The 26,243-nt window shown below is 58.2% G+C and overlaps 2 protein-coding genes across 5 annotated transcripts in view; one reads left to right on the forward strand and one right to left on the reverse strand.

Moving 5' to 3' along the window:
- Window positions 1-613: 613 nt before the first annotated feature.
- On the forward strand, window positions 614-8,885 carry SLC48A1 (solute carrier family 48 member 1). The gene is made up of 3 exons (XM_036253081.1): window positions 614-788; window positions 7,060-7,227; window positions 7,741-8,885. The coding sequence occupies exons 1-3, from the start codon at window positions 653-655 to the stop codon at window positions 7,875-7,877; spliced, it is 441 nt and encodes a 146-aa protein (XP_036108974.1). The 5' UTR covers window positions 614-652; the 3' UTR covers window positions 7,878-8,885.
- Window positions 8,886-9,813: 928 nt separating this feature from the next.
- Window positions 9,814-26,243, reverse strand: part of HDAC7 (histone deacetylase 7) — a 34,280-nt gene continuing 17,850 nt past the window's right edge. Inside the window, exons 3-26 of one of the 4 annotated variants that reach the window (XM_036253078.1) lie at window positions 25,726-25,913; window positions 25,498-25,600; window positions 25,092-25,203; window positions 24,392-24,435; window positions 24,136-24,261; window positions 23,718-23,809; window positions 23,418-23,528; window positions 23,099-23,279; window positions 22,705-22,910; window positions 22,293-22,463; window positions 20,901-21,120; window positions 19,446-19,579; window positions 19,169-19,289; window positions 18,877-18,926; window positions 17,585-17,692; window positions 16,575-16,630; window positions 16,352-16,439; window positions 15,193-15,312; window positions 14,855-14,952; window positions 13,525-13,643; window positions 12,754-12,887; window positions 12,364-12,448; window positions 11,197-11,335; window positions 9,814-11,026 (exon numbers count right to left, since the gene is read on the reverse strand). In XM_036253078.1, coding sequence (XP_036108971.1) covers window positions 10,981-11,026; window positions 11,197-11,335; window positions 12,364-12,448; window positions 12,754-12,887; window positions 13,525-13,643; window positions 14,855-14,952; window positions 15,193-15,312; window positions 16,352-16,439; window positions 16,575-16,630; window positions 17,585-17,692; window positions 18,877-18,926; window positions 19,169-19,289; window positions 19,446-19,579; window positions 20,901-21,120; window positions 22,293-22,463; window positions 22,705-22,910; window positions 23,099-23,279; window positions 23,418-23,528; window positions 23,718-23,809; window positions 24,136-24,261; window positions 24,392-24,435; window positions 25,092-25,203; window positions 25,498-25,600; window positions 25,726-25,913 — 2,852 coding nt within the window. In that variant the 3' untranslated portion in view covers window positions 9,814-10,980. Of the gene's footprint in view, window positions 11,027-11,196; window positions 11,336-12,363; window positions 12,449-12,753; window positions 12,888-13,524; window positions 13,644-14,854; window positions 14,953-15,192; window positions 15,313-16,351; window positions 16,440-16,574; window positions 16,631-17,584; window positions 17,693-18,876; window positions 18,927-19,168; window positions 19,290-19,445; window positions 19,580-20,900; window positions 21,121-22,292; window positions 22,464-22,704; window positions 22,911-23,098; window positions 23,280-23,417; window positions 23,529-23,717; window positions 23,810-24,135; window positions 24,262-24,391; window positions 24,508-25,091; window positions 25,204-25,497; window positions 25,601-25,725; window positions 25,914-26,243 lie in introns of all 4 variants that reach the window. The other 3 variants (XM_036253077.1, XM_036253076.1, XM_036253080.1) reach the window with 3 other exon arrangements.

Genomic DNA, 26,243 nt, shown 5'->3' on the forward strand with positions numbered 1-26,243 from the left:
AGTTTCCAGTCTCTGAATTGTGTGATTCTGAGGGTGGAGGTGATGCTTGGTAGGGATTTGGGGTAGGGGGATGGGGCTTGTGGCGAAGGCCGGGAAGGGAGCTGTCACTGAGGGTTGGGTATTTAGACGGTGATGGTGGTGGGGTTCTCACACTTCAGTGTATGAAGTACCTTCTGAGGGTGCTTAAACAGTCTGGGAAGGAACCTGGCTGATAGGGGCAGGGTGGAAGGAGTCATGTTTTAATTTTTCACGAGACATTTACATCTCAAATTTTAATGAGAATGCGCCTCCTAGTCAGAGATCACGTTTTAAAAGCAGCCACCGCAGCTAGCTTCCATAAACTCGCATCGCCGGGCCCCACCAATGCCCAAATATCCAGACAGGGCAGGTCTGAGGCTAAGCCCCGGACCGGCCATTTAAGGTGCCCCCTGATGATCAGAAAGCCCAGCAACCGCACGCTGCCAACTCGGGCGGGCGCGGTCTGCGGCTCCGGGCGCGGGCGGCCTCCGGCCGGGGAGGGCGCTGTGCCGGCAGCGCGGGGGGCGGGCCTGGGCGGAGCGCGGGCGGCCGGCGGCTCCCGGCTCGGCTCCGGCGCCGGGCCCTGCACCTGTGACTCCGCTGCGCTCGCCCTCGCGCCCGGCGCCCGCAGTCCATGGCCCCGTCTCGCCGGCAGCTCGGCCTCCGCGCCGCCTACTCCGGCCTCAGCTCCGTGGCCGGCTTCTCCATCTTCCTCGTCTGGACGGTGGTCTACAGCCAGCCGGGGACAGCGGCTATGGGGGGACTCGCAGGTACCCGGGGTGCGGGGCGCTGGGGCCGGTTGCGGGGGCGCCGGGAGGCGCTCTGCTCCCAGGGCTCCTCGCGGGCGGCACTTCCCGGGGGGAGCGGGTGGGGTGTTTACCCGAAAATATCCGTTAGCAGCGCAGGCCTTTGGCGCCCGAGCGTTCTCCGAGCCCCGCGCGACCCGGTTGCGACGTCCCGCCCCTGGGGTTGGCATAGAACGTCGGGCCACCGCCGCCGGCTCAGCTCGCGACGCCTCCGCCCGCCGCCCCCCGCCCCGTGACAGCCTCCTCCCTGCTCACCCGCTTCGCTCTCCGCCTCCTTCGCAGAGCTGTCACTGGGCTAAGTGTGAGGACCCTCCAAACACACACACCTGTTCTGGGGGGTCCCGCCCCTCGAGCGTCTCTTCCTTGGGGGCTGGGTGAGGGCAGAGAAGAGGTTAGTGGAAAGGAGGGCTGAAGCCCACCTGCCACCTTCTAGTGTGGACCCCACCTCTGCAGAGTCCTTAGTGGAGACCTGGAGGAGCGCGCTAGGGATCTGATGGAAACTGGACATTTTGTTTCGCCAGGTTGGTGACTCTTTGCCACCCTTGTGCTGTGGGTCCTCCGCCAATATCTGCTAACCCACCCTGGCCACCCTTTCTGTGCCTCAAGAAGGGAAGGGGAGGCAAGGACAAGAGTGAGAACGTCAGTGCGCTGGTGGAAGCTGGTGCTCACCAGTGCTCCTCGCTGTGCAACCTTTGGGCGTGCCATTAACCTCTCTGTGTTAGAGAATTGGTATGAAGATGAAACATATTATTTCTACTTGCTATCTATTTTTAAAATCCTCACCCGGGGATTTTTTCCATTTATCTTCAGATAGAGTGGGAGGGAGGGAGAGAGAGAGAGAAATAGAAATCGATGTGAGAGAGACACATCGACTGGTTGCCTCTGGCAGGACCCGAACAGGATAGGACCCGAACCACAACCAAGGTACACGCCTTTGACTGGAATCAAACACTTGACTCTTTGGTCCACAGGCCCACACTCTAATCACCAAGCCAAACCAACCAGGGCATTGCTAACTTTTTTTAATGCTTTCTATGTGCCAGGCACTGTGTTAAGCAGTCTGCTTCCATTGTCTCATTTAATCCTTATGTTAGTCCTGTGAAGTAGGCATTATTATTGTGCCCATGTTACAGATCTGGCTTAAACTGAGGCTTAGAGTACATAAATAGCTTGCCTGGGGTTACACAACTACATGAAATAGTATGTGTGGAAAAAGAACTTTGGAAAAAATTCATATGTGGTTAATGCTTTTACACATGATGATCTTATTCCGTTACTAAAATCCTCTCCCCAAAGATCCCTAACTGGACTAAGGACAATAACTAGATTTACTCATTGCCCCAGAGCTTACTGAGAACCATCCCTGGGTAGAGAAAAATGGGAGGTAAGAGTTCTGCCTTATAAGAGGGGCATACAAAGTCACAGCCTAAGCAGTGCCAAGCAGAACACTGGGGAGTCACCAAGGAAGAGTGGTGGGTGCCCCGGCTGGGCTGCTGTCATGCTTACCTGGATGCCCTACCACCTGTGGCTTTCTGTTCTACCTGGAGACAGCCAGGCCACCTCTGCTCACCTATCTACAGACCCCTGACTCCTCCTTCCACCCCTGCACCTTCACCATCTACCCTGTTTCTCCTGGTTCTCTTCCCCTTGCAGTTTCTTCCTGTTGTCTGCCGTCTCTATACTCTCCTCTCCTCTCCTCTCCCCTCCCCTCCCCTCCCCTCCCCTCCCCTCCCCTCCCCTCCCCCTCCCCTCCCCTCCCCTCCCCTCCCCTCCCCTCCCCTCCCCTCTCCTCTCCTCTTTTTCCTCACCCGAGGACATTTTTCCATTTTTTGTTCAGATAGAGCGGGAGGGAGAGAGAGGAAGAGAGAGAGAAACATCGATGTGAAGGGACACATCGAGTGGCTGCCACCCGCACAACCAACCAGGGCCGGGGACAAATTGCAACCGAGGTACATGCCCTTAGCGGGAACCGAACCCGGGTCTCTCTGTACCGCAGGCCGACGCTCCAACCGCTGAGCCAAACCGGCCAGGGCTCGCTCTCTTTCTTTATTTCTCTTTCTTTCTTTCTTTCTTTCTTTCTTTCTTTCTTTCTTTCTTTCTTTCTTTCTTTCTTTCTTTCTTTCTTTCTTTCTTTCTTTCTTTCTTTCTTTCTTTCTTTCTTTCTTTCTTTCGCTCGATAGAGTGGAAGGGAGGGAAGGGGAGAAAGAAAGAAACATCAATGTGAGAGACACATTGATTAGTTGCTTCCCACATGGCCCCAGCCAGGGCCAGGGATTGAACCTGCAACCCAGGTATGTGCCCTTGATTGGGAATTGAACTTGAGACCCTTGGGTCCCCAGGCTGATGCTCTAACTGCTGAGTCAAGCCGGCTAGGGCAGCCCTGCTGTTTTCTTGTCAGCCCTGCTGATTTCCCTCAGAAAGGTGGAGTCTTCGGGCCAGGCCCTGTGGTTGTACTGATAAGACCTGAAATGAGGGGCTGGTTGAAGGTAAGGAGGGAGGGCCATCCATATCAGAGCTTGGTGTGTTGGCCTGGCCTGGTGCACTGAGCCCTAGCCAGCCGTGTGACCTTGTGCCCACTGATGCCTCCTGGGTCTCAGTTTCCTCACTTCTAAGGAGTGAGAGAAGATGCCAGGAAGGAGATGATCGCAGAGACTCCCTGTCTTCAGGTCTGGGATGTTGCAATTTTGTGTCCTGTCGTTTATCACACAGCTTCCTGTTGGAGGGCAGTGAAACAGGCCCTCTGGCTTATGCTCCAGGAGTCTGGGGCTTCCCTCTGAGCCACACTCTGCCCTCTGTCCCTCGCTGCAGGCTTCCCTCTGAGGCAGGCCAGAGAGGCACTAGGGCAGCGACCGCCGGAGCAGGGTCCTGGAGCGTCCCTGACAGTCCGGCCTTCGATGACCAGGAGGTGGCCGTGGAAGAGCCAAAGCTGCCTGGTGGTGGTGTGGTGGGTGAGAGAGGGCTTGCCAGGCCAGGGCTAGCACGTGCCCTCTCCACGCTGTGTGGGTTCTGAGAGTCTGTAGCCAGTCAGACTTCTTCCTCTTTTGGGGGTGACACATCAGCAGATTTACCGACTTATGAGCACCCCACTTCTGACTTTGCATTTTGCAGCTCAGAAACTGCTGAGTCACCAGAGGGCAGCCCTCGTGTGTTCCTTCTCCCTGAGTGCCAGGCAGCGGCCAGTGAGGGTCCTGGTTTCTGGGGGTCCTGGGCGAGTCTGGGGCCCCTGGAACCAGCGGCAAGAGTGGAAAGGAACCCGCCCTTTTCCATTGTGGTGGCGCCTGGGAAGAAGAAGCTCAGAGGAAAGGCAGTTACAGAAGAAATCGTATTGCTGTAGGAACCCTGGGGAAGCACACACACACTCTTGCTCTACATCTAACAGCAAGGAACGTAAAAAAGAAAAGTTGCCCGGGAGTCTAAGTGTCTCTGTTCTTCCCATGGGAGCCTGAGCTAGAGGAGCACTAGGGCTCAGGGCAGGGGTAGAGGGCAGGGGTGTAAGAACATAGCAGGGCCCAGGCCCAGTGTCTGCTTGTCTACATTTCCCTTCGGGCTCCCCTGGGCACCTCCTGTCTCCGAACCTCCACTCTAGCCACTGGGGATAATTTCACTGATCAACTTGTGCCTTCCATGCCCTTGACCTGTTGGCTGTGAGCTCTGAGTGGAACAGGGGGCACTCAGAAACAGGTGGGGTGAGGTGAGGGGTGGGGTCTAGCATGGACATGCATCTGGGTAGGACTGGGGTCCTGTCCGTTCTGTCCTGAATTGTGCAGACCAGGCTTCCTGGAGCCCACAGTATCCTAGGGAAGGGGGCAGGGCTGAGGAACAGTTGCCTCCTGCCTGAGGGGGCCAGTGAAGGCTCCTCCACTGAACACCATTGGGTGGAGTTGGTGGGGGAGGTCCTGCTTCCTGGAATGTGGTGGGAGCCAGGGTGGGTGAGAATGAGCCTGCTTCCAGACTTGGCTTGGGTTTATCTAGAGGTGAGGTCTGTGTGCCGGGGAAGTGAGAGGTGGGGAAGGTTGTGCCTGCTTATTAACAAAGAACTGGGACCTGGAACACCCAAGATAGCCATCTTCCTTTACCTCCTGTTCAGCCCTTTTTGGTGCATGGGTGTATGTGGGGGCGGGGGTTTTGAGGGCACCACTGGAGCATAGCCCATGGACTAAGAGATGGCATTTCCATGGGCCCCTACTTCAGCATTTCCTAACCCAGAAATTGTTGAGTCACAGAGGAATTGCTCTAACCTCCTTATTTTTCTCCTGAGCTGGCTTCCAGAATCTTTGAGTGACAGAGGATCTCATAGCTCAGCTGCTCCAGGTACCCCATGGCATATTAAGGAGGCAGAGGCAAGTGGGCTGTCCCAGACAGGTGCCATTCTGACTGTGCCTCAAATGCACTCAGTGACCATAAGCCTCCTTCCTAGGGCCCTTTATGAAACCACATGGCTCCCCCAAACGAACACTCAGGATGCATGTCAGAAGATAGGGAAAGACTCTGGGAAGGGTGGCTGGCACACAGTCCAGATCGCATAGGATGTGAGCTGAAGCTGGAGGTCGCTACTCAGTCCACATCTGGCCTGCTCCCACATCCAGGATGGAGAGATGCTTATCCGGGCTCATCCTGATCTCAGGGGTGAAGGGACCCATGTTCCAGGCCCCCAGTTCCATTGGAAGTTTGGGGTGGGCAGGGCCAGAGCTGGGAGAGTGTGGGTAAGACAGGAGGAGGGGGGAAGCTGCGGGGGTTGGTGGGGCTGCACCCTCACTAGGTTGGAACCCTAGAGTTGCCAAGTTTCCATGCTGGCAGGACCTTTGGGCTTAACTGTCTTTAGATGTGAAACTCTGAGGCTCTGAGAGGTCACGAGCAGCACAGCAGTGCCAGGCCCCAGGCTTCCTGGCTTGCAGTCTCGTGGTTTTTGTCCCTTGCCAGGCAACCTGAATTGTGACAACTTCTGAGCTGGTAACCAGAGCATAGCTCTGTGATGATGCTCCCCTCTGCCTTTTGTTCTTCCTAACTCAAAAAAAAAAAAAAAAGATTTTATGAAGTATTTTGGGCACCTGAAAGAGGATAGATGATTTAACAAACTCTCTTACACTTCATACCCAGCCTAAAAATTAGTCAAAGCACCCTTCCCACCCCCAGCTCCTTATCAACTTCCCTTTCTTCTCTTTCTTGCCACAGATAATCAACCACTTTCCCCAGCCAGATGTCCATCCTTCCTGTGCACATGTGCACAGGTCTCCTGACTCCTGGGACCCCCAGCCTGTGTGGCCCACACCCACCAGCCTTGTAGCTGACTCTGTCTCTTTCTTCACTCCTCTTTGTGGGGACCCTCTCTTTCTTCATTCCTCTTCGTGGGGGCCCTGCAGGCCTGCTCTGGACCCTGACCAATGACTTGGTATCTGTTCCACTCGGGGCTGCGTGGCAGGCGCGGCCTGGCACAGAAGGCACTCATTGTATTGGCTGAGTAGCAGCTGGCATTGTAGCGGAAATGACCAGCCAGGCCCAGAGGGTGGGCCCAGGCAAGGCCGGGGGCATCAGGCCTGCCCTTTGCAGCAAACTGGAGGGAGTGACATGGAGGATGGCCATGAGAATGGTCTTGAAACTTTGAGGCTGTGGTCCCGGTGGGCTGGGTGGAGGCGCATCAGGGTGAGGGGACCGCTTCCCACATCTGTGGCCCTTAGGGTCGGTAGTGGGAAGTCCCTAGAAAAGCAGGCCGGAAAAAACTTTATGATTTCAGGACTCCTTTACACTCCTGAAAAGTAATGAAACCCCAAGAAAATTGTGTTTGTGTGTGTTCTCATCGTTGATATGTACCATATTAGAAATTAAAACTAAGAACATTTTAAAGTAATATTAAAAATAACATTGCATTAATACAAGTAACATTTTGCGTGTGTATGAGGAAATAGTCATGTTTTCCAAAACAAACCCCAAAAATGAGGATGATATGTTTTTATATTTTTGCCAGTCTCTTTACTGTGTGACTGAATAGAAGACAGGTTCTCCTATCTGCTTTTGCAATCAGGTCCTCATGATATCCCAGGCCCTGTAGCTTCAGAAAACTCCATTCATAGTCATGAGAGAATGGGACTGAAAAGACCAGCGCTGTCTTAGTACTGTGCAAATAGGGCTGGCCAAGGGGACCTAAAGGGCCCTGGGGGGCCCTGGGGTCACTGACTGGAGGCAGGCAGGAGGAGAGGGGACTTCAGTGTCTGTCCCTCTGACCAAGTCTGTCCCACAGGTGTGCTGGCGCTGTGGGTCCTGGTTACGCACGTGATGTACATGCAGGATTACTGGAGGACCTGGCTCAAAGGGCTGCGTGGCTTCTTCTTTGTGGGCATCCTCTTCTCGGCTCTCTCCATCGCCACCTTCTGCACCTTCCTCGTGCTGGCCATCACCGGACATCAGAGTGAGGGCCAGTTCTGGGGGTGGCGGGGCAGGGGGCTTACATCCAGGGGACTGGGCAGATCACTTAACCTCCTGTGTCTGGGTTTTCTCATTGTTAGAGTGGGTTGAATGAGAGCACCCATCCCCTGGGGTTGGAAGGGTTCCGTGAAATGCGTGGGAAGTGCTGAGCACCAAGAGCACTGCTGGTTAATTGCAGTGCCATGTAGTGGGATGGGAGTGCCCCCTGGTGGCGGGCCCTTGTCCCTGCCCCTAGAGAATCTGATGCTCAAGCCCCTTGGAAGTAGCCTAGGGTAAAAGTGACAAAAGCAGAGTAGATGATACAGACCTGTGATTGGCCAGCCCTGCCCTTCCTTATCCCCACTGCTTGCAACCCTAAAACGTCACACTCAAGGTCTCTGTAGGATTGGTTCAGCCTCTAACGGAGGTTGGGGAGGGGTGGCCTCGGGCTTGTGGGATGGGGGCTAAGGAAGAGAACAAGGCCTTCCAGTCACAGTCGGGCCCCTTGCCCCTGCAGGCCTCACAGACCCCAACAGCTACTACCTGTCCTGCGTCTGGAGCTTCATTGCCTTCAAGTGGGCCTTCCTACTCAGCCTCTACGCCCACCGCTACCGGGCTGACTTTGCCGACATCAGCATCCTCAGCGATTTCTGACCCACGGGGTGTGGCCTCTGCACCCTGGGGTCCTCAGGACCTGGACTCAGCTTCTGAGACATCAGGTGGGACTGTCCCATCCCTGGCGTAACCCAGAACCATGGCAGGAAATACACAGCAGGAAGACTTTGGTCTCCCAGGAAGCTGTCCCGTCCACTTTGGGGGAGACTGGGCGTGGTGGAAAGGGGTCCTGCCCTGTTGTTCCTCATAGGCCTGGCTGGAGGGAAGCTTTTCAGATGGATCTATTTTCTTAGCACGAAGTGAGGAATCTTTGTAAACAGGGCCTGTGCAACTGTCAAGAGAAAGAGGCCTTGACTTCTGCCTGGGGGCAGGGAGCAGAGTCCCTGCTGCCCCAGGAACTCTCTCTCCTTCAGGTCAGGGTGGAAACCTGGGAAGGTCAGGTCAAGTAAGGGGTCTCTAGTAGAGACTCAACCCCCAACCCCAGCATCCCACCCTGTTGTTCCCCCAAGGGTTGGGGACTTGGGCTGAGAATTCAAAGTCCCTGTTCCACCCAGACCTGGCCTCCCATGAGTGTGCTAGCCATTCATCTCCTTCACCACCCAAGTCCTCCCTCACACACCTCAGAGCAAGACTCCCCAAACCAGGCCAGACTGAGGGTCTTGGGGAAGGTGCTCTGCCCTCAGAAGAGCTTGAGTAGGGGCAGCATATTGTGGGCTGGAAGGACCCCTCAGACCTGTCTGCACACCTCCAGCCTGGCATTTCTACTGCCTTCTCACGCCTGCCCCTGGTCACACTCAGAACACCCCCCATTGAGATGCCCCCCAACTCCTGCCCCTCATCACTGCCCCTCACCTAGAGCTTGTATCTGCCCATACACTGGCCCAAGGGCTCACCCGACAGGAAGGGGGGGGTCTACTGGTACGTGTCTTTTTGTTAGGTTGCCATTTTGCACGGTCTACCCCTTCCCCACCTGTGTCCACCCCTCAGCTCTTTGCCTTATCTGTGTCACCGTCACTTTAGCAGAATACAGCAACTGTTTGTATCAGACAGCCTCTGGTTGTTTCTTGGGGGAGGGGGTTGTGAGACCAGTGGGCGGGAAGGCTGGGGTGCTGGGTCTCTAGTTATCTCATGAAGCCATTTCCTTAGCGCTCATTGTGCCCTGGTGGGCAGGGGAGGGGGTGGTGTCTCAGGGGCTGGAGACCCTCTCCCTCTGGCCCCTTGGCATGGGGGAGCCCTCTGGTTTGGGTCTCCTCCTCTGGCTCCCGCACACCCTGGCCAGGGTGAGGATGCCCATGGGCACAGCCTCAGCCACCCCTATGGGATGTAGTGTCTGTCACCCAGGAGGACAGGACACATGGGAAGGGGATAAACCCCCTTCCCTTCATACTTCTTCTGCATCGGCTCCTGGCATCCTTGGCACCCAGGACTCTGGACAGGCTGTGAGGGCTTGGGGCCAGGTGTAAGGTAATGAGGCTCTCCTGCTGCCTGGAGAAGCCTGGCCCACTCAGAACCGTAAGACAGGCGCTGGCAGCCCTGGCACCATTGTCTCTGTTTACACTGGGTGAGCTTGTCCGGGCCTGTTGCCTCACCCATTCTCTCTCTGAGGCTCAGGATACGCTTAAGAAGTTGTGGTGCGTTAGAACAGGAACCATAAACAGTGTCTATTTCTGGAGCCTTTAACTGGTAAACAGAAGTCCCGAGAGGTGACACGACACACCTGATCTCCCAGCTGGGCCTGGAACCCAGTAAGTCTGATTCACGACTCTTTGGTGATGCCTTAGTGAGCCAGGTCTGAGCGACCAGATCCCCCCTCAGCGGGCCCTCTGTCTGTGGACTCAGCCCAGGTGGGGCAGGCGGGGGCAGCTAGGGTGTGTTCAGCATGGATTCTTCCTGCAGGGCAGCTGCCACAAGGGCGAGGCGCTGGAGGGGGCTGGTCCCTCCTCCACACCGAGTCAGCACGCTGTGCCCACCGCACACCCCTCCGCCCTGTCACATGCACCTTTAAAGCAAATAAAACATTTATTGTTCAGATTTTTTTTCCATTTTTTTTCCTCTTTTTTACAAAAACATGCATACATACACAGGGTATGGTAATCCTAGGGAAGACACATATACACACACGCGCGCGCGCACACACGCACTCACACACTCACACACGCACTCAAATACTTTCCTTCTTGGCCCCAGGCCTGGACCCCAGAAGCCTTGACTTTGCCAGGGCAGCCTCCCCTCCCCCATGTCTTGCATCTACTCTCCCACCCCCTTCCCCCTCAGCCAAGCTAGTCCTATGTGGGTCAGGAGTCAGAGCTGGGGGGGGAGACCCCAGAATGAGAACACTCCTGGAGAGGCAGTGACCGAGGATCCCTGGAGGTCACACTGTGCTTCTGAGGGGAGATGAGGGTTTGGCACCATAGGATCAGGAAGCACAGAACCCCAAGAGCACCCGTCTACTCCACCAAGGCACTGAGGTGGTCGACGTAGGTGGCCTCTAGCAGGGGCAGGCACCGACGGGAGGCCTACTAATGCCTGCTCTTGAGGGAGCTTTGTCTCACTGCCCAGTGGTGGTGGCGGGGGGAGTACTGGGGGGATTGGGGTGGCTTCCATAGTCATTTGAGTAAACAGGCAGGAGGAGGGACTCCCCCTGCACTCAGGAATACAGGACACCTCGGCTCCTCCCACCATCTCCCTCCCCCACTCTAGCCTCAGAGCCTAGGAAGGGCTGCCCTGGCTGAGGCCAGGTTCACATTTCTGTGCGGAGCCTGGGGCTGTGTGCAAAGTCCGGGGTCTACAGCGCCAAGAATAGTGGTCATAGGTGGGCCCGACGGAGCCAGTCCTCCTCCATACAGTCCTGAGGAATGGGGCCCAGCAGGGGCCCGGACCCCACAGGGACAGTCTCTGGTCTTGGGACAGCCCTACTGGGGCCTGGCCAGTGGCCCTGCCTGCAACCTCAGGGTCCTCTTTGGTCCCTATCTTAGATCCAGGGGTCTTCTCAGGCTCCTTGGGGTGACTATCAAGGGGCTGTTCTCTGCCACAACTACCTGCCCAGAGGACCTCGGAAGACCCCAGGAACAGGTACTGTTGCCAGAGGTGAGAAGAGCCAGGTCTGAAGGGCAGGGTGGGCTGGCAGAACCGTTCCAAAGCCTTAGAGATTCATAGGTTCCTCCTCCTCCACCAGCTGCTCTGCGGGCCTGGGGGAGGACGGGAATGGAGTTGCTGGAGGGCCAGGGGCTGCAGAAAGGGCCTCAGCCCACCTCCCCAGAAAGACTAAGAATGCTGGGGTGGCTGTGCCGGAATCTGGGATCCTCACGTTGGGAGGGCCTAAGGGTGGAGAGGCTGCCGGCCAGGGGTCTGGCATTACCTCTTTTCAGCCAGGATGCCCACGGAGAGGGACGCCAGTGCGGTCACTGCCTCCACTTCTTCTGCATCGGCTCCCGGCACCCTGGGCACCCAGGACTCTGGACAGGTGGCCAGACGCTGCATGCAGCCCCAGTATTTACCTGGGACAAGAAGCCAAGTCAGAAAGGCCGGGGAAAACAGGTCCTCCAGCCTGCCACACCTGCCTAGTGGGTGCTCAAGCCGTTCTGAAGGGCAGGGTGGGGTGGCAGAACCGCTTGAGCACCCACTAGGCAGGTCGCCTCTGAGAGGTCACCTCTGAGAGGTCGCCTCTGACCCACCCTTAGGTGCGGGGTTCCTAAGAGCACCAGTGGGGCCCACTTTTACACAGTCAGGGACGGTATCAGAGAGACCTGACAGATCCTGAGCCCTGGTCTCCTGGAGCACAGGGTTCCACTCATATCAGCCCAGGACACAGGACCGAGGCAGATGGGAGGGAAGGACACAGCTCTGGGCGAGCTGACCGTCATCATAGCTGCTCTGCATGGCCATCGGCAAACCACTCACCACCCTGGGCTCCCCTGTGGATGTGCCCACTGTGCCTATTGCAAGAAACCCAGGGAACACGCCCAGAGCCTGGCCCATTGTGGGGGCTGCGTTCAAAGTTCCAGCAGCGTCTCTATGTTACCTATGCTCCCCTACTGAGCCCCAGATGTGAGGAAATCTAATTTATGCACTTTTGTATCCGTTGCATAGATCGTGGGTCTTCACACAAAGTGCTCCATAGATGTTGGGTTGAAGATGAAAATTTTAAGTGCTTTCCAAACGTGGGATTATTCTAAGACCCAGCCCCAAAGCAGGTAGACATGCACTTTTAGCAAGCAAGGCCTGAGTGTAGCCGTTCGCCTGGCCCTGGCCTAGGACTGTGGCTGGAGACAGGAGGTCAGTCCTGCCGTAAGGAGGCCACTGCCTGGTGGTCCCTGCTGGAGCCTCCTGGAGGGCTCCGAGGGTACCACTCCTGGGGAGGGTCCCCCCCATTCTGGCTGAGGTAACTTTTAGGAAGCCTGCTCCTGACCAGCCCCAGGGTTCTCGGCCTGGCTGGCAGGGGAAGGTCTGAGGTACCGGTCACTGGGGACAGCACCCCCAAGGCTCTCCCAAGTCGGGGGTCAGCGGGTGTCCTCTCCACACTCACTGTGCACCCTGATCACAGCTTCCAGAGAGCGGATGGCATTGAGGTTGGGCTTCTGTTTCCAGCCTTCTTCTGAGAGGGGATCCACCTACAGAAGAAAACAATACATCAGCCACCGGTCTCGGGGACCCATGGTCTAGCTCTCTGCCACCCCAAGGGCCTGGTTTTCCACGCACAGATCGGCATGTGCATCTGGGTCTCCCTAGGACAGGCCGCGCTGGCTCCAGACCTTACCCAGGCAGGAAGCATCCACTCTGTCCCCTCGTTCTAGGCCTGGCCACCCCTGCCCTATCTGTGAGCCCTCAGGGAAGCACCCCATTTGTCTGCTCTTTGGGGTAGTCCTGAGAGGTGGGCTCCTGTACCGCAGGGGCTTGCATGGGGCAAGCAGCTCACCTTGTTGCCCAGAAGAGCAGCCACACAGGCCTCGGAGGCGTCACAGATGGCTGTGAGGTCATGGCCGCCCTCCAAGGCCAGCACCACTGCACCTCCCGCCAAGCTCATCAGCTGCTGCGTCATGTACCCAAAACCTAGGTTGTTGGGGGAAGAATGGGAGGGAGTGGGGGTAGAGGAGAGGTGGACCCTCTCTGCCTGTTACATCACTGCTTGTTCTTCCCCTGTAAATAGTGATGCAAAACTCTCTACTTTCCCAAGTGCTTCCACATGGAGTCCCATGTAAGACCTGCCAGTGTGCCTCACTCGGGCTCAGAGAGCTTACAGGACGTGAGCAAGGGTGCACAGCTCGGAAGCGGCATGGCTAGGACTTGAATGGACTCAGACTCCAGCTGGATCTTTTGCACTGAGCCACACCGTCTCTTTCTGTCCTGCAGGCCCTGTGGCCCAGTAGGCTGAGTGGGCTCCCTCTGCTCTGAGAACACTGCTCCTCCCCATCCTCCCTCAGGAGACGCTGCCAGCCCAGCTTGGGAATGACAGTTAGGGTGGGGGTCTGTGGCCGAGCCTCGTGTCCCAGGGTGTGACTCAGTCAGGCCTTCCATGGTGAGCGGAGCGGGTCCTGAGGAAGGACCTGGGCTGTGCTAGGCCAGGGGAGCCCAGAGAACACCAGGGCCAGCTGCCAGGCCCCAGGCCTTATACTCATGGTCCTGGCTGGACACAGCCGCCTTCCCCTCCCAGCCTAGCCCTCGTTCCCCTGGGCTGGGCCCTCCTTACATTTGGCGGAAACATGGTAGCCCCCCAGTGGGGCTGGGTGACCCTCGGCAGCATCAAACCCAGCTGACACCAGGACCAGGTCCGGAGAGAACTCCCGGGCGATGGGCATCACGACTATCCTGTGAGGGTGCCAGAAGGAGGGTTCGCCGCACTGTTGGGCTGGCAGGCAGAGGCCAGGGGACCCCACCTGGTGCTGGCCCTCTCCTGCCAACTTGGCTGTGGGGCACTCCGCTCTTAGGACTCTAAGACACTCAGTCTCCCAGAAGGATCAGGGGATCCCTCTGACTCCTTGACCTTGGCTGGCCACGCATGTCCCCAGCGCAGCCTGAGGACTCAGCCACCCAGAGCGCTTAACTGGCACAAGGCAGGAAGGAGCAAGGACAGGGACCAGAGGGAATGAAAGAGGGAGGAGAGAGAGAGAGAGGGGGAGAGAGAGAGAGAGAGAGGGAGAGAGAAAGAAAGAAAGAGAGAGAGTAGTGCAGTGAGCAGAGCTACAGTAAAGGGACAGACCACTGAGCCTCAGGGACTAGAAATACTCGGTACCTAGTTGCCACCCACTTTGGACTGAGTTGACCACACCTCACCACTCACCACCTAAGGGCTGCCCTGGATGACTAGCCTCTGAGGTCCTGGGCTCTCCACATCCACTCTCTCCTCCTTGGCCCCTGCTGCCTCCCTCAGCTTCCTCCCTCCATCCCTGACCGCCTCTAGGGCCCATTTTGGTGTCTCTCAAGGCCCTAGGCTATGGGCACACAGACGCCAGGAACCCAGTCCAGGGCTCCTACGGAACTAGCTCTCATGGAGAAGATCTCCAGGGTTCCTTTTCCCAAATGGAGTGGGGGGACCCAGAGTGAAATAGCTAAGGGCTCCCCACACTGCTCTTCTGGAACGGCTTTCCGTAAGCTACTCCCCTAATACAGACGTCACCCGCTTTCTCGTTCTCCACCACTGAGTTTCTCGCCTACATAAAGCCCACCTCCTCCAGGCAGCTTCTTTTGACTGAATGGAGCTGCACTGCTCACTGCACCCCGCCTGTCTCCCGGCACTTGGTTCAACCCTGGCTCTTGGTAACCTTGACTTTATAAAGCACCCTTTAACTTTTTAATTCTGTTTCCTGTCTTCGCATTGGACTTGGAGGCTCCTCGAGGCCAGCGTAACAGTGCCCTCCCTTTTGTTTGCCCGGGTTCCGGGCTGGCTTATAGTGTCTGGTACCTGGATGAGAACAGGCTGACAAACCAACTGAGTGCCTCCAAGCTGGTGCCATTGGGAAAAGGGCAGGAGAGGGAGGCCTTGATGGGCTGGGCCTTCTCTGGGCCCCCAGAGCACTTACCTGAAGGCAGCCAGGTACTCAGGGTCTCCCATTGGGGGATCCAGACCTCCGGCCCAGGCCACGTTGACGTTGAAGCCCTCACCGCTGCCAGCTCCCACCTGGAGAACCGGAGGCAGAAGAGACATGAGAGTAGAGTCCCAGGAGAGGAATCCCAGAATGTTAGTGCTGCAAGACCAGCTCATACACCCGCTTCACTTTCAGATGGAGAAGCTGAGGATCAGAGAGGCTAAACAGTTTCCCCAGGATCACACAGCTAGCTGTGACAGAGGCAGAGTCAGAGTTAGGGTCATGAGAGAGAGTTAATGGGGCTGGAAGGGACAGACCCAACATATGGTTACCTCGTCTACAGCCCCACTGCCCGGGAAGAAGTTGCCATCGTCATGGCGATGCAGGGAGATGTAAAGCACACTGGGGTCCTGGTAGAAGGTTTGCTGGGTGCCATTGCCATGGTGGACATCCTGTGCGGGAGATGGGCAGTGGATTAGGACAGGTTTGAAATTAGAGATGGAGACAGGAACAGGTTGGAAAGGTAAAAAGCTAACCTGTAGAGTAGCCCCAAGTAATCCACGGCCCTCTCTGAACCTCAGCCTCTCCCTGTATGTAGACGTGTATCTGACATGCTGAACGGAGGTGGCTACGTTAGGAGACCCTGAAGGGGAAGCGGCACGCCAAGGGCAGGCCTGGCAGTGACCGTGTTTGTGAGTCGACTAGTGGAGGACAGGGAAGAGTCCAGGATGACACGTCAGAAACCCTCGCTACTGTGTCTTGTCCAAGGTCAAAGAATAATGCGTGTGGTCAGACACCAAGCTCAGTTACAGAGGGGCAGGTATACGAAGCCCAGTGCTGTCCATCCTAGGAAACGCTGTGGCTTTGAGCTTGGTAACTCACAGGACCGTGCATGGTGCACGTGTGGGAAGCTTCTCCACGGTCCCCAGCTTCTGCACAGGAATGTCCTATTCGCAGATGTCGATGCAGAGCGGAGTAGCTTAGTTAGATGAATGAACGCCAGAGCCAGCCACCTGGCTTCAAATCCTAGTCAGGACATCCTACATGCGTGGCTGTGTGCAAGTCACTTAACCGCTCTGTGCTCACTTTCTTTCTGAGAACCAGATTACAGTCAGGAATTAATACATCACATGTAAAGTTCATCAGTGTCTAGATGCGATCAGTGCAATGTTAATGTTATCTGCTGTTATTGTTATTGTCACTACCTGTAGGGGAAATGCGGAAATTAGATCTGCAGAAGGAGCCGAGAGAGGCCAAAAGACAGCACTCCAGTGGCTCCTCCCACTGTGGGAGTCAGTTCTGGCTGGAGGCCTTCCCTACACCATCTCCTCTGGGCATCCCAACAGCCCCGTGATGTAGGTGTTATCTTCATCCACGTTTTAACTGAGGCTCAGGAAGCCAATGCAGAACCAGGACGTGAAGCCACATTTTCTGATGCCAGGCTCAGGGCTCTTCCACAGGGTTGGGGTCTGAAGGGGCACCAGGACCTACCCAGTCCACAATGAGGATCCGGCTGGCCTTGCCCTGCTGTTGCAGCTGCCGGCAGGCGATGGCCACCGAGTTGAAGAAGCAGAAGCCCCTGGAGGAGGAAAGAGAGGTCCTGACAGCCCGTTCCTTCCTGTGCCTCCACCTCTCCAGCCTCCTCTCTACACCCGCGCCTGGCCTGGCCCAGCCCCAGAGGGCTCATCCAACACAGGCCTTCCCCGGGCCTTACATGGCTGTGGAATGGTCTGCATGGTGTCCTGGGGGCCGAACCACAGCAAAACCGTTCTGGAAATGGAAAGAATGCTTATCAACCAAATGGCCAGCCCTCTGACCCCATCTCCATAAACCTGCCCCCAGCCCCAGGCTCCTCTCCAGAGCCAGGATGGACCTGAAGTGCCCAGTCTCAGCCCCCAGGCTGGGCATCCTCTGCGCGCAGGCTGGACATGAGCACAGACTCCCACCCTCGTGTGTCCTGACTGTGACCACTTTGTAATAACAACAGCTGTTTGTTGGGCCAAAACTAAGTGCCTGGCACTGTGCTAAGCACTTTGTAAACACTGGATTTCATCCTCACAACATCTCTGAGGTAAATGTTATCTAACCCTCACAACATCTCCAAAAGATAAACACTGTCATTATCTCTGGTTTACAGACAGGAGACATATGAAGCTCAGGCGGGTTCAACAACGTGTGCGAGTTGCCTGGTTGTCACGGGTTGAGCCCAGGTGTTAGACCCGGGGCTGCGCCGTGGCTGCAGAGACCCACCAAGGGGCCGTGACACTGAGGACACTGTGACCGCCCTGGGCTGAGCTCCTGAACAGTGCGGGGATGGGGGAGTGGAGTCAGCACAAGCCCCTGTAGAGCCAGCCCAGAGCACCAACCCAGTCTAGAAAACCTCAGCGCTTCGAAGAACCGATCTGCCCGTGCACGGAGGTCCGAGGCGCTCTGCCGCTTGGCTACAGTCACTCACTGGGTCTATGTTAATGATCCTGGGTGATCAAGACCTTGCATCCCTTAGAGACCAAAGGTCTGAGGTCACAGTGGCTGGACTCACCACCAAGTAACATGAGCCTAGGGTTCAAATCTCATTTTGGCGCCCAGAGCGCTCGATTTCCCTTCAAACGCCCTGTGGTGCTATCCAAAAGAAACGAGACGTCTGGGCTTCTGGGTCTGGCGCTCCCTGCTGCCCGTCCTGCCACCTCCGCTGTGGCTTGCCCACCTTCCACCCACATCTCCTACCTTTAGTTCGCGGGAAGCCACTTTGAAGGCCAGATCGGTGACGCTGCCGGCGGCCCAGCGGGCTGCATTGGAGGAGTGCAGCTCATTCCAGATGGTGTCAGTGTCCACCTGTGGGGGCCAGAGTCAGGGCCCGCATCATCCAAGGCTTCCCACAGGAGCCAGGGCCCATGGGTGGTGCCCACCCCATGGCCAGGACCCCAGGGGCAGGGAGCTGGGCAGACAGTGCTGCCTCCCCAGTGCCCCACCGCCCAAAGGCAAGGCCTCCTGTATCCCCCAGTCCCAATATGACCAGTCCCAGCTTCAGTCCATATCACCAGCCCGTGTGTGGCCAGCACTCCGCTGGCAGTACCGCGCCTGCCTCCCCGGTCAGAGGAGGGGGCATGGCGTTACCTGGGCGGGACTTGGGGTTTGGGCCGGGAGGGGGTTTTAAGCCCCAGCTGGCTCTGCTCAGGCCCTGCGGGACGTCGGAGCTCGAGGGGCCGTCTGCACCACTGTCTTCCACTCAGGGCCCCTAGCCCAGGCTGGGAGGCCCCCCAAACCCAGTCCCTGGGCCTCAAGGCTAGGGAGGGGCCGGGGGGCATGATGGGGAGATGGGGAGGGCGAGGCGGACCAAGAGAGGCGAGGAAGGCAGAGAGAGTCTCAAGAGGCTGGAGAGAGAGACAGAGACAGAGAGACAGAGAGGGAGAGGAGGGAGGAGAAAACAGAAGCAAAAACAGTTGGAAAAATCAGAAAGTGGCAAGAAATGGGAAGTTGTGAATAGGGCGCTGACTGGCTCCCAACAGCCCCCCAGCTACAGCTCCCATTTCCCTCCAGAACTAGGCCTCCATCCCCTGCCTCCACACACCTGCTGGGGAACCACTGCAGGACCTTTTCAGGCAAGGCACGCACCCAAGCAGGTGAGGAGGGAGGAAGGGAAGCTGGGGAGTGGAGGCACCCCACAGTCCCAGCCCAGGAGCCCCGACTGCCTGTGGCTCACTCCAGTGGAATGGCGATCCCGACCCCTGGGGTCTCGGAGATGCTCTCGCCCCTGCCCTGTGAGCCTCGCTGGACGTTCAACAAGCACCTTCTAAGTGCGCGGCACAGGGCTCCACTCTCGGGAGACCCTGGTGGGCTGAAGACACACTGTCCGCAAGGAGCTTCTAGCCAGCAAGGGCATTATGGGAAAGCCCCTGGCCCGCTGGGTCCGGCTGAACCCCAAGAACAAGCAGGCAGGGGCTGGACCTGGGGGAATGGCAAGGAGGAGATCTGAGAGCCCACGGTAATGCCTGCTCGAGACCCCTGGGCACACTTACCCCAACCCCACCACAGGGCAGCATCACAAACATCCGCTGCGACAGGAGGCCTGCGGAGAGAGGCCCAGTGTGCGTGGGCTGAATCCTCGCAGCCTCTGGCCAGGCCAGGAAGCAGGAAGGCCCCGAGAAGAGGGCCGGGGCGGTGCACAGGTGAGGGGCGGGCCGCAGAGGGACTGGGGCGGCGTGGGGAGGTCAAGGACGCTGGAGGGACGGGCTGGCAGAGCTGGGACAAGAGAACCGGCTAGGTGAGCCAGGGGGGACACGAGGGCCCCAGACACCACTGGGCCCCTACCTGCCAGCTTCCCGTTGTCCAGTTTGAGGCGGCTGAGCGGGTTGGTGCCGTACAGGAGCACGTGCTGCTCGGAGTGCACAGACTGCAGCTCCTCCAGGGAGGCCTTCCGGCCCCGCAGACACTGAGGAGGGCCCACAGAGCTCCTGAGGCCCTGCTCGCCCCTTCCCTGCCAGTTCCACCCCCTGCCTCCCCCTTCATCTCCGCTGCCTCCAGGGCTTCCACCCGCTTCCTCTGGTCGCTCTCACCTCCTGGATTCCAAGCCCCACCCCCTCCTCACCTCACACTGACTGCGGAGCCCCCGCTCCTGCAGCCGGGACCAGATGCTCTGGATACGGCCCGCGTGCTCCGGGTGCCTGCTGTTGTCCCCGCAGGAGCACTGGTGCTTCAGCATGACCGAGTCATAGACCAGCCCTGGCGGGAGCAGCGGTCAGACCAAGACCCCAGGGAGTCCCCAGTGCCCGCCCCTGCCCCACTCGGACCCAGGCTTGGCACACACCCCACATCCTATCCTGAACTTGGCCCTTCACACCAACTCACACCCCCAGCTGTTTAACCCAGGCAGCCTCACCACCTCACACACTCACCTACACAACCCCAGCCAACAAGACTGCTATACGGCCACCGCCTTCTCGACACTGACCCTCCTCACGGGCCTAGCACATCACCATGACATCAAGAACTCAGAGCCTAACGGAGGAGGCCTGATTCGGGGTCTCACACTGGATGTCTTAACTCAAATAGGCTACCAAGGGGGAACAAGAGGAGGCCAAATTCCACAGAAACCCCAAAACTGGGAGCTGTGAAGCCCACAGTGATGCTGGGCCATGTGACAAGACAGGTGCAGTTTTTGGGAAATGACTGTTAGCCTGACCAGCAGAACACCTAGAGGAGGCCCTGCACACTGCTGGGTGGTCCCGTTCAACAAGTCTCAGGACATCAGCGATCTTCAAAATGCTCACACCATTGGACTCAGGGATGCCACTCCTTGAGAGTGACCCTTGGAAAACAATCCCAGGCATGAGTGAAGATTTATGTACAAGGAAACTAAAATGAGGAAAAATGAGTAATCGTCTAACTGCCCAATCAGTAAGAAATCTTTAAATAAAAATAAAATACTGTGATGAAATACTATAAACATCTCACTTCTGAAGATTAATATCACAAAGTGTTCATAATACATTTACTGAATCAAGGAGGTACAATGTGTATATGGTGTTGTATGTGCACACATGGCATTGTGTACAAGTGGCGTTGTGTGTGTACATATGGCTGGAACAAAGACGGACAGAATGTAGCAGCATTTAAGAGTAGCTGCCTCTGGGTGGTGGGACACTGACTGGTGATCTTTATTCTATTGTTATGCTTTTCTGCACTTTTCAAAAACTTTTAAAATTATCTTGGGCTCTTTTTTACAAGCAGAGCAAAAACAGTAAATATGGTTTTTAAAAGGCCTGAACTTGTCAGGAGATCCTGACAATTCTTAGCCAGGCCTGGCTGCCAGCTTGCTATTTGACCACAAGCCCGTCCCCTTAGAGTTCCTGAGCCTGGTCTTCTCATGTGTAAAATGAGAACCACCACCTACTCCCCCTGCTTCATGGACACCTGTGGATCTACCAAGACCAAGAAAGTGCTCTGTGGCCTCATCCTGAGTGATCATGACGCAGACATGGACGCGCGCCCGAGCCGCTGTGTCCCACCCCCTCCTTCGGCCCCACGCCAATCCAGGTCTTACCTGTGGTAAAGGGCAGGGTTCTGGAGGGCGTCTCTGAGCTGGGCAGGGCACGGGCCTGGCTTGCGGGCTCCGGGGTTGGCAGTGAGGCGGGCGCAGCTGGGGATGACTGAGTCCTAGACAGGGACCGGTGACTGCCCTGGGCCAGGGAAAGCAGCACAGAGTCCCCAGTGCCTACCCGGGGGAGCCGCCCGGCCAGTCGCTGCTGCTCCCAGAGGAAAACCTGAGGGATACAGGGGGCCTCAGTTTCCAGGCTCTCGGGATCCTGCTCCGTGTGCTCCCGCCCCAGGTCTCAGAAACCTCCGCGCAGGCCCCTTTCTGGAGTGATTCCAGGATGCCTCTCGTCTTGCCGCCCAGCCAGGCTCTGGCCTTTGACTCTCAGCTCCCTACTGGCCAGCCCCCGGAAGGTGTGCACCCCACACTGACCACCCCATTCCCCCAGAGCTCCCTGGGCCCTCGGACTCCAAAGCCAGAACCCAGGTGGGGATCTCAGGCCCGGCTCTGACCAGGGTCTCATCGCCAAGGGCTGTGCAACTGCCCGAGGACATGAGGACCCATGCGAGCCACTGCACATGTGGGGACTGTCACCACATCTTACGGGCCCACCTCATACGTGTGAAAGAAACCCCAACCCCAGTTCCTGGGAATGTGAGCCTAATTGGAGACGGGGTCTACACAGAGGCAGCCACGACAGCACGGGGTTGTTAGAGGGAACCTCACACCAACGCGACTCCTGTCCTTACACAGAGGAGGAATTTGGACACAGACATGGGCAGAAGGAAGACAACGTGAAGACACACGGAGAAGAGCCATCTACAAGCCGACAAGAAAGACCTGGAACAGCTCCTTCCCTCACAACCCTCAGAAGGCACCGACCCCCTCGACACCTTGATTTCAGATTCTAGCCTGCAGAACTGAGGCAATACGTTTCTGCTGCCGAAGCAGCCCAGTGCGGAGTACTTGTTACCGCAGCCCGAGCACACGCTCCCCCCATGGCCCGACTCACGTGCTGCGAGCGCTCTGGTCAAAGCACTGAGCCGGGCTCTGCCCACTTCCTGCCCTAGCCACCTCCTGGAACAGCACCCCGGCCACAGGGAGAAGCACTGGGGTGCGAGTGTGTGGCTCCGTGAAAGGCTAGCCCCACCGGGCAAGGGATACGGCTTCACTGGAGCCTGAGAGGCAGCTGGAGCGCGTGTTTAAGTGTGCCTGCACTCATGTATATGCCACGTGTGCATGCGTGTGCATGTGTTTCTGCACCACAGGTGCCTCTGGCAGGACACCCATGGGTCTCAGAGCTGTTCCCTGCTCTAACAGGCCGTCTCCCTCCCTTCCGTCTACACAAGGCCCCAGCATCAAAGACTACACCTTCCTAGGGGCACCTGGGCACTGCCATACCTGATGCTGCTGGAGAGAAATAGGGCCTCTGGCTTCGTGCTGCCCGTGGCTGGACTCCCTGTGCTCCAGGCTGTCATCCCCCAGTGGCCCCACTCCCCCACCGTCTGTCTCCAGGTCCTCAGCCGAGGGTATCTGCCGAAGTCGGGGCTTCTCACTCGGCTTGGCTAGCCTCTGGGGAGGGAAGATGCCCGCTGAGAAGCCATGCTGGGCGTGGGTGTGGGCTGGGGCGTGGCGGGCCGGCGGGCCATGCATCTGGCTGGGACTCCGTGGCCATGCTGCTCTTGGCCCGCAGGGGCCACCTCTTCGCTCTGACCCTCCAGATCCCTGCCCTTCCAAGGCCCCCCTTCTTCCTTCAGCCCCCAAGGGCCCAGTTAAGCAACCCCTCACCACCTCCCTACCCAGTCCCCCTCACCTTGATCAGCTGGATGTGAGGTTTGAGCCGCTCCAGGCGGGGCTGCTGGGGGCCCAGTGATGGGGGAGCGGTGGCGCTTGGGGGCAAAGGCTCTGAGCGGGTCCGGCTCAGGGGCCGATGGAGGCCTGACCCAGAGAGCCGCTCGGTGGTCAGTAAGGACTGGGCAAAGTGGAAGGGCAGGGGCTGCAGGGGCCCAAGCCCGGGCACTGGAAAGAATGTGTTGGGGGGGGCATAAGGAGAGAACCGTGGGGAAGAATGGAAAGCAGGGGCATAGGTCAGGGGCAGGGACTCAGCAGGGAGATGCACAGAAAGATGGGGGGCAGAAGAGGGGGTAGGCCCTTACCAGGGTGCAGGGACCCAGCCCCTCCCCTGGAGAAGCAGCAGCAGGACTCACCAGTCAGCAGGGGGGTGTGAGAGACTGAGGGATCCAGGAGGAGAATGGGCTGCAGGCGAGAGGGCAAGGTGCCCCCAGCCTCGGGCTCCAGGCCATGGGGCAGGAAGAGGGGAGCATGGGGGCTCCCTAGGACAGGCCCTCGAGGGCCCAGAGTTGGATGGGTCCTGCGGTCACCATCAGCCTGGGGAGAGGTGGGGAGGAGTCACAGGGGAGCAGGTTCCAGTAGAGAGAACAGTGAAGGTGATGGGGTGAGGCAGCAGGAGAAGGAGCAAAGGAAGCTGGGGAGCTTGGCATGGGGGAGGGCGCCTCAGCCACTCACCCTGGCAGGAGCGGGCAGCCCCAGTGTGATTGCGGGCAGCAAGGACACTGTCGGCAAGGGGAACGGGGCCAGAGAGGTCTCCTGCCGCCGCAGCCGCTGGCCCAAGAGCGCCTGCCATGGGGAGCAGGGCAGGGGTCACTGGTCCCAGACCTCCACCCCTGGGCACACCTTCCCCAGAACACCCAGGAGGCTCGGGTGGGGCTGCCCAGCCCCAGCAGCCCCAGCCTGATCAGGGCCATTAGCTGAGAGGAAGGCTGAGCCTCAGAACTGCCCTGGAGAGACCAGCCAGCAAGGCCTTACCTCTGACCCCAGGATGGGGTTGGGGCCATGCTCGCTGTCATTGGGAGAGCTGCACCCTGACGCCGGTGTGCTGCTACTACTCGGGGAGGAGTCTGAGGGGGGAGAAGAGGGAGGCACGGTCAGAGACCAGGCAGTAGCCAGGAGGGCGGCCTCTGCTTCTGGCTTTCCTCCCGAAGGGTAGGAAGGAGGAGGCTACTGCGAGTCTCCAGGGCCTCTGGACACTTTTTCTAAGGCACCTCTCCTGGGCCGAAGTCAGCTCAACCAACAGAGCAGGGGCTGGCTTTCAGCCGCAACTCACCTCCTGGCAAGTGCGTAGGACACCCCTGCACCACCACCCAGGGTAACCCTGAGGAAGGGATCTGTGTTGGTGGGACCTGACCCAAAAGGACAAGATCAGTCACCCCACGCTGGAGCTCACCTCCCAGGGTCTCCACAGGCCGCCGCCGGAGGCTGGGCGGGGCGCTCTCCTTTCTGAGTAGTGGATTCTTCCTCCGCTCCAGGGACTTCTTGGGCTTGTAGCGCAGCTTCAGGTTGGGCTCAGAGACTGGGGGAGTACCAGTGTTACTTGGCCCTACACCTCCCCCCCATTAGCCCTCCTTCCCCATCATCTCATGTTCAAGCCCCCCCCTTGTCCTTAATTCCCAGGAGGGTCCCCACCTTCCTGTCCCACTCACCTGTCTTACGCAGAGGGAAGTGTTCTGGAGGGTCACTGGGAAGGCTGGGAACAGGAGGCAGAAAGCTGCTGAGCATGGAGCGGGCAGCTCCTTCGGTCTCTAAGGGCTCGAGAGCTCTGTGGGGTGAGTGCCAAGGCTGCTTCAGAGGGGTGGGGACACCCAGAGACCTGGCAGTCACCTCATTGCACAGGGGCCCTTTCCTAAGCATGGCCACAGGACCTGCCTGGGGAGGTGCAGCCAGCAGGGTGGGCAGTGTGGGACTGGCAGGAACAGGGGCCATCTCCAGGTGGCAGCATCGGGCCACCCATCCTTCCAGCAGCCCACACGCAGACCTCTGCTCTAGGGAGAGGAGCCAGGGTCCCAGACACACTGGGGACTGTCTCCGGTGGGAGGGACCTGCTCTAGGAATCAGGGTATTTCTGTGCTTAGAGGAGACACAAAAAAGAGAAGGAACTCGTGTGGAAGAAGAAAGCCAAGGGGGTGTGTGCGCACAGAGGAAGGGCTCCGGGTGGGGGATGGGGAGATGGTTAAAGAGGGCAGGTGTCAGTTGGGAGAGGGGACTGGGGCAGGTGTCACTGAGTGAGATGAGGCGCAGGATCAGGTGAGAGGCAGCTGGGAGGAAGAAGAGGGTATATGAGTGGACAACAGGGAGGAGAGGGCGTGGCAGGGACATGGGGGAGCAGGTGGGAGAGGGAGTTACCTGTAGGGAATGTTGGGGCTACTGGGATGGACGGTCCTCTCTAAGGCTGCCTGCTGTTTCTTCAGAATCACCTCTGCCAACTTCTGCTTGACTGCACTGCTGGCCACCGCACCTGCGGGGCAGAAAAGCAGGGGGGGGGTTGGGGGGGGTGGACAGGTGACCTTGCATTTTCTGCCTGTTGCCTTGTCCACACCCCCGGTACGAGGTGTCGCAGAGATTCCTCAAGCAAGGGCCAAGTCCGAGGCCCCGCTTCAGGCACCCCCCATTTCCACCCACCTATGTTCACAGGCAGAGCCCAGGAAGCAGAGGGAGACCCACGCTGAGGCCATTCCCACACCCCCACCCAAGCCTGTCTGTGCCCAGGTGGGCGGGCCATGGGCACCAGGCAGGAGGCCACCATCCTTACTTCGCTTGCTCTTGTCCTTATTGAGAAGCTGCTGCAGCTCTTGCTCCTGCTGCCTCACCGGCAACTCGGGCATCGGTGTGTCCATTGAGAGCTGTGGGCAGGGCTGGCCGCCCAGGAAGGGGCAAGGAGTTGAGGACTGGGCCAGGGCCTGGAGCGGGGCTGAAGGGAGGGAGGCGGTCTGGGGGCTGAGCTCAAGGCTGCTGCGTGTGCAGGGAGCTCTATCTTTACCCTCATGGGCTCCACCGAGCGCTGCTGCTGCAGGCCTGCCAGGAAGAGGTGATGGTGCAGGTGCTGGGGGTGCTGCAGGGCCAGCAGCGCGGGCTCCGGTGGGGGCTCCACCGGGGGCCGCTGGCCCACCCGCAGGTCCATGGGCTGGGGCTGAGGGCCGGGCGTGTCTGCGCGGGGCCTGGGGCAGCCTGAGGACACAGAGGAAGCAGAGTCAGCAGGAACGTTTGTCTGCAGGTGCATGGTTACAGCCTCATTGGCCTTCTTCAGGCTCACTTGACTCAAAATGGCAAACATGCTCTAGGGGCCTTTTCCTCACTTCATCCTCACCACGGCCCTATAAGGCAGGTATTTTCCATTCCGTTTCACCCGTGGGAAAGGAGGTCGTCTAAACTGCGCACGGTTAGTCTATCGCTGGTGGGGTTCGAATCGAGCCCCTGGCTCTGAGCGCACTGCTTTTCCACCAAGTACTTTGCCCCTGCAGGCGAGGGCTGTGGGGATCCAGAGATGGGCTCAGAGCC

This window comes from Molossus molossus, unplaced genomic scaffold (genome assembly GCF_014108415.1).
Source record: "Molossus molossus isolate mMolMol1 unplaced genomic scaffold, mMolMol1.p scaffold_m16_p_10, whole genome shotgun sequence".
Lineage (NCBI taxonomy): Eukaryota > Metazoa > Chordata > Mammalia > Chiroptera > Molossidae > Molossus > Molossus molossus.